Here is a 9,479-nt window from a genome sequence, read left to right as displayed (position 1 = left end):
AAAAACATTTAGATTTTTCTTATTATTTTAACAATTTTTGTTTATAACAATAAAACTAATAACAAATAAAATAAATAACCTATAAAAATGTGTTCCTCAATAAAACCAGAATGTTACGAACACAACTTTCACATGTATGTAGTTTGTTTAAAGCGAAAATATTAATATATGTGTTTTATGCCCTTACAATCTCCTTAACGCAAGCATATTTATAAGTACTATATTAAAACTATTTTATGGCCAATAAACTTAAATTGGTCATGAAAACCCCATAATAATATATAAAACTATATATATTGGGACCTTGAATAAGTTCTCGCTGTTTTCCAACAGATCGCGTTAACAGAACTGCGTGCGTATAGTTGAAGATGGGAACACATCGATAAGGAACTATGATAAGCAAGCTTGAAATTCAGTGTATGTCGCCGAAGTGTAAACAACTTTTTGTTTCATAGTATTAAACATGTCGAGTTTCGTGCCAACAAAAGAATATTTGTGGGGAATTTTACTGTACTACTTTATTCAAAAAAAATCTGCACCTGAAGCACACAGAATTCTTGTTGAGACTTACAGCAACCATGCTCTGTCGGAAACAACATGCAGAGATTGGTTTAGACGCTTCAAAAATAATGATTTTGATCTTGAAGATAAAGAACTCTCTGGCGCACCGAAAAAGTTTGAAGACGAAGAATTGGAGGCATTACTGCATGAAGACTCATGTCAGATGCTAGCTGAACTTGCAGAATCATTAGGAGTTGATCACACAACAGTTTCGAAACGTTTGAAATTATTAGGAATGATTCAAAAGCAAGGACATTGGGCGTCGTACGAGTTAAAGCTGAGAGACGTCGAACGGCGTCTTTTCACATGTGAACAGCTGCTTCAACGGCAGAAAAGAAAAGAGTTTTTGCATCGTATCGTGACTGACGATGAAAAGTAGATACACTACGATAACCCTAAGCGTAGAAGATCGTGGCGTAATGGCCATGCATCAACATCATCGGCAAAGCCGAATATCCATGGTTTGAAGCTTCTGCTCTACATTTGGTGGAATCAGCTGGGTGTAGTTTATTATGAGCTGCTCAAACCGAACGAAACCATTACGGGAACTCGCTATCGACTACAATTGATGCGTTTGAGCCGAGCATTGAAGGAAAAACAGCTGCTATATGAGCAGAGACACGACAAAGTGATTTTGCAATATGACAACGCACGGCCACATGTTGCACAACCGGTGAAAACCTACTTGGAAATGCTTAAATGGGAAGTCCTACCCCACCCGCCGTATTCACCAGACATTACCCCTTCCGATTATCACCTGTTCCGACCATGGGCTGGCTGAGCAGCGCTTTCATTCTTATGATGATGCCAAAAAATGGATCGATTCTTGGATAGCCTCAAAAGATGTGTCGTTTTCCTGACGTAGAATTCAAATGCTACCAGAAAGATGGGAAAAAGTAGTGGCTAGCGATGGACAATACTTTCAGTGATATGTTTTTTACGACTTTTTTAAAAATAAAGTATTATTTTTCACGAAAAAAATCAGAGAACTTATTCAAGGTTCCAATATATTTTTATATATAAAATATATATATAGCTTCGAAAAAATATGAAATGCTCACAACCAAACCGTATTTTATAAATACATGTGTCAAGAAAAAGAATGTGATTGATATAATTTTTGTTTGATTCACATTAAAAAGATATTCTAGATCCGATTTTTTAATTTCTGGTTATAACTTAATTAGATTTAGCCTAATGTTTCATCCAATAGATTTCATCTATGCTTGTGTCATGAATGAATCTATTGAACATCAGGTCAAATATTATTGTTTACCAGAACATGGTATGTGCAGAAAACGACAAAAAAAAAGGAAAATAAGTATTTTGAATTATTTTGTCATGCTTTTCCTTGATATGCTGTATTTATATATACATATGTATATATCAGTATAAAACATATATACGTCATTGTGAAATCATGTTAATGTGAATGCCATTGCTTATATTTTTTATTCGTAATGTTTAATTATAAGAGGGATCCGATAGCGCGCATTGCTAATTAATCAATTTAAAATAAAATATTCACATTGAAAACAGTGAAAAATTAGTAATTTTCACAGTCTAGTAGATACTAGCCGATGTGAGTGGGTATGTGCTAACGAGTCCCTCTCTTTAACTGTTATATTTTATAAATTATTATATTTCTCCGTCCATACACACAATTCAATTTATGATTAATAATATTGTTATAATAATATTGTTAACCCTCTCTTTCTTAACACACGCACATACATACACACAGGGTGAGTCACTTAGAGCTGCCGTAACACACTTTTCGTAACAATAGCCTTCAAATGTACCGTAAGAATTAAGGATCATTTGTACAGGCCATAATCTATGACAATTGATCAATTACAGTCGATTATCTCCCTCTTAATTGTAATTCTTGATTGTAATTGGTAAATTTTTAGATTCAAAGTTCACTTACTTTTCAGTCTCTCAGGATAGTGTACCCTCTTAAGTGACCTTCTGTGTGTGCGTATGTATAGATAACTTGAATACGTATGTTTGTATTCACACATGATTATGACATAGCATGTGGACTTTATTTATTCAATTCTATCGTCATCTGTGTGTTTTCTTTCATATTTTGTAGTGTTTCTCGGATGTAAATATAATGACCAAACGTACATTAAATTGTATAGACACGTATTCAAACGTATCTTATATTTATGTATTTATTATAAATTTGTCATTTTTTCTCCATTAAAATTAAAAGTACAGTGGAAACATATTTATAATTTTCAATATAAAAGATTTCCATCATATTTAAGGAGATTCTACAGGGTGTACTTCAAACTCGACGCACCACCTGTTAATGGCAGATTCCTAAAATTATTTTAAGACGAAAATTCTAATACCAAAATGTTTAGGTTCTATCTGTTTCTTCTCCCCTGGTTGTGGCATCCCCGCCTTCACCTCTTCCCCGTTCTCCTAACGCAGAATCCATTTTATCTGCCCTAATCCAGCGAATTTTTCCTGACATCCCACCTGCCAACACAATCTCCCTAATTTCCTCTCCCCCTCCTCGGCCTTCCTCTTCAGCCCGATGTCCACGATGCTAGAAATCGGTCCGAGATCTCAGACGGAGAAAAAATTAACAAATCACATTTGAACAACTTGATCACATGACCATTGCGATTGGTCAATTCTTTCTTCATTCAAGATCTCGAACCGATTTCTAGCATCATGGACACAAGGCTTTCCGCCAACTCTACCAAACTCTACCATGTCGAGCGTAGAACTCCTAGTTGAACTTCCCCCATAGGGACCCTATTACTTTTTATCCAATCCTTAAATTCACGCGTTTTGGTATTCCATTCTATAGTACAAAATGGAAGATGCCAACCACATTTACACGTGAAAACTTTAGGCGCTATGATCCACTGACTTTAAATGCTTATAATTAAAAACTACTATAGCCTTGACATCTTGATATTAGAAATTTCGTCTCAAAATGACAGAAATCTGCGTGGAATGATGTAATAGTGTGCAATGACATATAAACCGTATGTGCTACTGAATTGATACAGACGACTTTAGAAGTCTCTTAAAAGGATTCTGACGGAATTATTGACAATACAGATTCGAAATGACTTTATAGAATTGAAAACTCTCTTTTGTAATAAAAGTACATACGCACAAGAATAAATCGTGGGATACTATTCTCTTAAGCTTAAGAAAAATATTTAAAAAATTATCTGTATATGTGTCGGTAATTTTTTTTTCCATTCTTAAGCTTAAGCTGAGTATTCTGCGATTTATTTTCGTGTGCATTTTAAATATATAAAAAGTTTTCAATTCTGTACAATCAATTAAAAGAAAATAGAAACCTGTAAATTTCGTCATTCCTGTTAAAAGTATATAGGAAGTATAAAAGTCTATGGAAGGTATTTAAGCAATATAGCTGTATATCTCGTATATCCATTTAATTAATATTTGCATGGAATCTCGTTAAATAAAAACACGTGAAATGTCACGAAAAAACTAATATCGCTGATTTTAAGTTTTTAAAGGATATTTTAGTCTTTAGGAGAGAAAAAGGTATAATTAAGAATCTTATAGTATATTTTAATTATAAGAGCGTTTCTTATTTCTCTAATAAAAGAGAAAGGAGTAAGGAAAGGGGGAGAGAAACAAAATCTTATATTTATAAATTATTGTGTAATATATAATCATGATGAAAATGATTTGTAAATGCATGTATTCATTTGTAGTTTATGTGTATAAAATTTATAAAGTTAACTACGTTTAACGCTCAAAGTAATGATCCAAGATTCTTGTAATTTATACGTTCTGTTTCTTACAATATTTTTGTTCAAACGACATCAATGTAAACATTGCACGCAATTATAAGAGGTCTTTATATGTATAGATTACATAAGATTTCGTTGAGTCCATTTTAATGTGTTATAACATGATGTAATCTTCATATAGACACAATTTATTACTTGTTATCTTTTACGTGCAATTATGTGAAAGACATTTATGTTGTTTCTATATGTATATAAAATACTCAGTGGTATTGTTGTGTAATACATAAATAAAGACAAATTAAAACAATAAGAAAAAAAATTAAAACAATAAAAAATAATAAGAAACAAAGATAAGACAAAAAGGAATAGGCATTAAAGATCATGTGCTGATATTTAAAAAAGAAATCTTTTTATCTCACAATGTTATAAAATTTATTACGAAACGAATGTTAACTATATGTTTTTTAATATGACAAAATCGAACGTTTCTATTAGTCTTTTAATCCTTTTCAACGATGAAAATTAAAATGCTCGCAATACATACTTCAAAATTAATATAAGATGCATTATTCTCTCCGAAGTGGATAATGTTTTCTCTTATATTAGGGAAGAATATCTCATATCAAATTGAAATGCTGGATTGACTGAAGGTATTAAGTGCTTGCGGAAAAGGCAACAGATGTGTAAACCGCTAATCCCCAGATTATAATTAATGGGAAGTTAACAATTAAAAACAAAAAATTAATGGTGTTCCATTAATTAAAAACCAAACACTGTATAATATAATCCTGACCATACAGTTAAACAATAAAAAATTATGTTATAATATGAATTAACGGTTTAAATATATGTTGCGGTTGCTGTAGGCAGTCAATACTTTAAAGTCTATCCAGCCTTTTAATTGGTATAGGATATTTTTTCTCTATAAGAGAAGACATTGTCCACTTCGAAGATCGTAATAATTAGAGAGCCTCAAAGGGAGAGAGTGGCAAATTGCATCACGTGCCCTCGTCCAATCAGGACGGGAGTCACATGACCAGTTTTCTCCAATTTCTTCCATGCTTATGGAGCTTTGATGCCATGTCCAATCAGAGGAGACGAGTCACGTGATGTAGTTTGTCACTCTCTTCCTTTGAGGCTCTAGTAATAATGAATAATGCATCTTAACTTAATTTTGAAATACTGCGAGCATGTTAATTTTCATCGCAGAAGAGGATTAGAAGACTAACCGAAATGTATGATACGTTTTGTAATAAATTTTATAATTTAAGATAAAGATTTCTTTTTTAATTCTTCGCGAACACAAGGTAGAAAATCAACATAGATCACATGTGGATCTGAACGGTTGTAATGGTTCTTTTCGCTAATTTAAACAATAGCAATTTGGACTGATTGGAATAGCCTTGCTAATGTAAAATGATGACTTTTTTTCAGAACTGATTTGAGTCCTTAGAGCCAACCTAAATATCAGAATCCATGCATGAAATTATATTGAAGATTTCACTGAGAAAAATGCCTGATGAAAATGGATACAAATTCTGATTATATCAATCAAAATTCCAGTTATCATAATTAAATGCTAACCTAACCTAACTCTAGTAGATTTAACCAGAAAACTCTGATTCGTCCATTTTCAATAAGAATTCCAGACATTTTTCTGAGTGTGTATTTTAATGTTGGATTTTTGTAGTATACTTCTCATAGCCTTATCTTGTTTAGATTATGGTGTTTATAGGTCTGGTGTTTATGTTGTGATGGAAAATATAATTGAGGATCGATTTATCTAAGGAATTTATGACTTTCTGATCCAACATTTATGTTTGTACTGATCAGTTAGCAACTTACGATAAAAAGTCTATTTTCTGTGGTTGAACTAGTGTATTTTTAGAACTTTTAGAAATTAATAAAATGAGGTAGATATATATTCGACAAAAGCAAGAGAATTCTAGTGCAATCTAGTGTAAGAATAAAACAAACTTTTAAATTTTTGCTTGATTACAAGGAACACAAAAGTACATTTTCTATATTTACATTATATGTTGTCCTCGAATATTATATTTTAGACATCATTAAGCATATAACTATCATTTCCATTATGCAATCTCGTTTTTATTAAATAAATAGAGAAACTCGCGTAGTACATCCAAACTTTTGACTGGTACTGTATATACACACGCATACACACACGCGCGCGCACGTATCTTTTTACAAAAATGTACAACAGACATTTCTATTTTATCTTTACACTTTCCACAGACAAAAACTTTCACATAATGACTTAAACATTATTGTCCTTACATTATATTGACTCATAGAATTTAGAAACTCACCACTCAGAAAATTCTCCAAATTATAAGTATAATTTTATGAGTTCATCACTAACAGCTGATGGCGTTAGAATTCCCAAGTCCGTGAATAATAAACTGATGTAGTGAGGTGGAGTATAATCTACCAAGGGATGCTCCTTTTTCAAATTCTTAGTTAAAAGTACACTGTATGTATACTACAACAAGCAATAATAATGCATTTTATGGATTATTACATACAGAAAAGATTCCTTTACATTGTTCCTATACAAAAGTTATAACTGGTTTGAAATCAATATGTGCAAATATAATTTTTACCTTAAATTCATTAGGTAAATCTACTTGATTCAAAGGATAGATTCTCGAAAATTTGAAACTTTCCGTCAGTACATAAAATGGTTTCTTCACCTCTTTTGCACATATAGCCATTGTATATGTACCTATCTGTAAAAGAGAATTGAAAGAAATATATATATAAATTACAAGAGAATTATATATTTCCGTTGAATGATCATATACCTTATTAATCACACCACCACTTTCTGCAACACCTTCTGCTCCAACCATCACCATATCTATGTGTTCCATCACATATCCTACTGCAGAGTCTAGTATCACTGTACACGATATTCCCAACTTTGTTAAGCTCTGGCACATCTCTTCTCTGTTTGAAGGAAAAAATTAAAGTTGAAAAAAAAAGATAAGAACACAAATTAAAGTTGATAATCACACAAAAGATATGTATTTTATCATTTAAGAACTTCGCACATACCCATTATTGTCAGGTGATGTTGATGTGACATATACTTCAAATATTTTATTACTTGCAGCAGCTTCCTTCATTGCTTGCAGTACTACTCTTGATTTTGAATGCGTAAGTATGATCTAATAAAACGATAAAAGTCAGAAAATAATGGAAATATCGCAAATAATTTAGGTCTGTCCTTACCGAGCCATCAGTAATAAAGTGTGCTGCAACCTTGGCTACTTTTCCTCGAGCTGCAACTAATTTCTCATAGAATACTTTTCCTCTTTCTAGCATGATCCCTTTGCATTCTGCGATTGACTAATAAAAAAAAAAGAATCCATTGTGTAATATGTTTCAATTAATATAAGTTAAAAATACATGTTAAGAAAGGCTACGAACCAAATAACAACATAAATAGCAAATAACAGAAAGCAGTATGATTATCAAAAATTAAAACATAATAAAAGAAAGCAATATAATTATCAAGAACTAAAATATAACAGACGTCGTTTTGAGCCCGATCGGGTCATCTTCAATGTTACATGAACTTATTTAAAATAAACGGATCAGCTAATATAATTTAATGTTACATGAACTTATTTAAAATAAACGGATCAATTAATATAAAAAAAATAAGCATCAACAAGTTACATTACTTCAAGATTAAATTTCAAGAAATTTATTCTCAGAATATAAAACAAAATCTAAATGTTAAGTGTTCTTACAGCTGTATCTAATGTCGCTAATGTGATGAAACGGAGAAACAATTCACTTCCTGAAGCAATTGCGGTGACTGGAGTTTCTGTGGAGCGCATAGCGTCAATTGCATGCTGTAAGCAAATTCGAAGCTCCTGAACTGTCTCTGCTACAAAAGCAAGAAGAGCGTATGAAAAATAACTTTGTGTATTTTTTGAACATTACAATAAAATATTAAAAATATAATGCATGCACATATAAATGTTATATTTTTTAAATATTTTATAGTAATGTTCAAGAAATTCACTCAACACAAATATATACAATAAAGATCAATATGTATATGTTTATATTAAATAATAATCTTAAAATACACATGTATATATGTTATATCACACACACACACACACACACAAGATATGTAAATACATTTCTGACAATACTTACATTTAGAATGTTTTAATACTTTCAATAAGGTGCGAATGGCAGCCATGCCAGCAGAAACATCTTTCTCATTTTTTATAATGCTGTTGAAGTATTGGCATATTTCTGTAAAAGTTCATCAAATGATTATTTTTAGATTCTCATTTGACAAGACTACTATTTAAAATATTTTCCATTATAATCTTGGTGAAAATATTTTGGCAATTATTTATTTTAATTGCCTTCCTTTCAGTACTGATAAAATTAAGCTTATTCGATACATTCTTACACAAAATAAACAAGAGAATCTAACAAAAGAAATATCTAATGTTAAACAAAGATGAAATGATCACTGTGTTACATAGTATCTCTTGTTGGAAAGCGTCCCTTGTCAACAAGTATATACATACTTCAATTAGTACATTTTTTTCTATCAATGTACATGTTCCCATAGCAATATTAGTATGATAAGTAGATATTTTTACCTGAGAGATTGACAAACCGTGTCAGAATCAACGATTAATATCTCACTTCCTGGTAAAGTAATACTTTTTACAGCCAGATTCTTTTGCTTCGTGTAAAAACGTGAACGAGCATAATTTTATTAAATTAGATGACTTAGATAATTTGAATAATTATAAAATTCATCAATTCTTCAAAATATAATAACTTTTTTTATCCATGTAAGGAGATAAAAGTACAATGCTGATTTCATGTACCTTCTTTGTCCATTATGACCTGTTATTTTGATCATAAATGATCGTGACGATTGGTGACAATAAATTAACGAAACAGAAGCAAGTTCACTTTATATTCAGCATTAATATACAAGATATTGCATAAAATATCACGTGCTGTCATTATCGAAACTCGAAAAACCCGATTAAAACCTGTCAATGCGCCACTGATCCAAGGTTATGTTCAGACATGGTGGAAATATATAAGGTGAAACAATACGCATAAGTCCGGATCTACAATAGGGTTTTA

At 31.3% G+C, this 9,479-nt stretch overlaps 2 protein-coding genes across 8 annotated transcripts in view; one reads left to right on the top strand and one right to left on the bottom strand.

Moving 5' to 3' along the window:
- Positions 1-294, top strand: part of FER (tyrosine-protein kinase Fer) — a 9,616-nt gene extending 9,322 nt beyond the window's left edge. For 2 of the 3 annotated variants that reach the window (XM_018511248.1, XM_018511247.1), the window contains one exon: positions 195-294. In XM_018511248.1, coding sequence (XP_018366750.1) covers positions 195-215 — 21 coding nt within the window. In that variant the 3' untranslated portion in view covers positions 216-294. The remainder of the gene's footprint in view (positions 1-194) is intronic. The other variant, XM_018511250.1, reaches the window with a different exon arrangement.
- Positions 1-9,413, bottom strand: part of eIF2Balpha (eukaryotic translation initiation factor 2B subunit alpha) — a 14,463-nt gene extending 5,050 nt beyond the window's left edge. For 2 of the 5 annotated variants that reach the window (XM_018511252.1, XM_018511253.1), the window contains exons 1-8: positions 9,212-9,413; positions 8,517-8,618; positions 8,099-8,238; positions 7,575-7,691; positions 7,398-7,510; positions 7,145-7,289; positions 6,944-7,069; positions 6,650-6,822 (exon numbers count right to left, since the gene is read on the bottom strand). In XM_018511252.1, the coding sequence (XP_018366754.1) occupies positions 6,670-6,822; positions 6,944-7,069; positions 7,145-7,289; positions 7,398-7,510; positions 7,575-7,691; positions 8,099-8,238; positions 8,517-8,618; positions 9,212-9,224 (909 nt within the window). In that variant the 5' untranslated portion in view covers positions 9,225-9,413 and the 3' untranslated portion in view covers positions 6,650-6,669. Of the gene's footprint in view, positions 1-6,326; positions 6,823-6,943; positions 7,070-7,144; positions 7,290-7,397; positions 7,511-7,574; positions 7,692-8,098; positions 8,239-8,516; positions 8,619-8,977; positions 9,030-9,211 lie in introns of those variants that run through there. The other 3 variants (XM_018511251.1, XM_018511254.1, XM_018511255.1) reach the window with 3 other exon arrangements.
- Between the last annotated feature and the right edge of the window lie 66 nt (positions 9,414-9,479).

This window comes from Trachymyrmex cornetzi, unplaced genomic scaffold (genome assembly GCF_001594075.2).
Source record: "Trachymyrmex cornetzi isolate Tcor2-1 unplaced genomic scaffold, Tcor1.1 scaffold363, whole genome shotgun sequence".
Taxonomy (NCBI): Eukaryota; Metazoa; Arthropoda; class Insecta; order Hymenoptera; family Formicidae; genus Trachymyrmex; species Trachymyrmex cornetzi.
The sequence above is the reverse complement of the archived record's forward strand: the minus strand, read 5'-3'. Positions and strand labels throughout refer to the sequence as shown.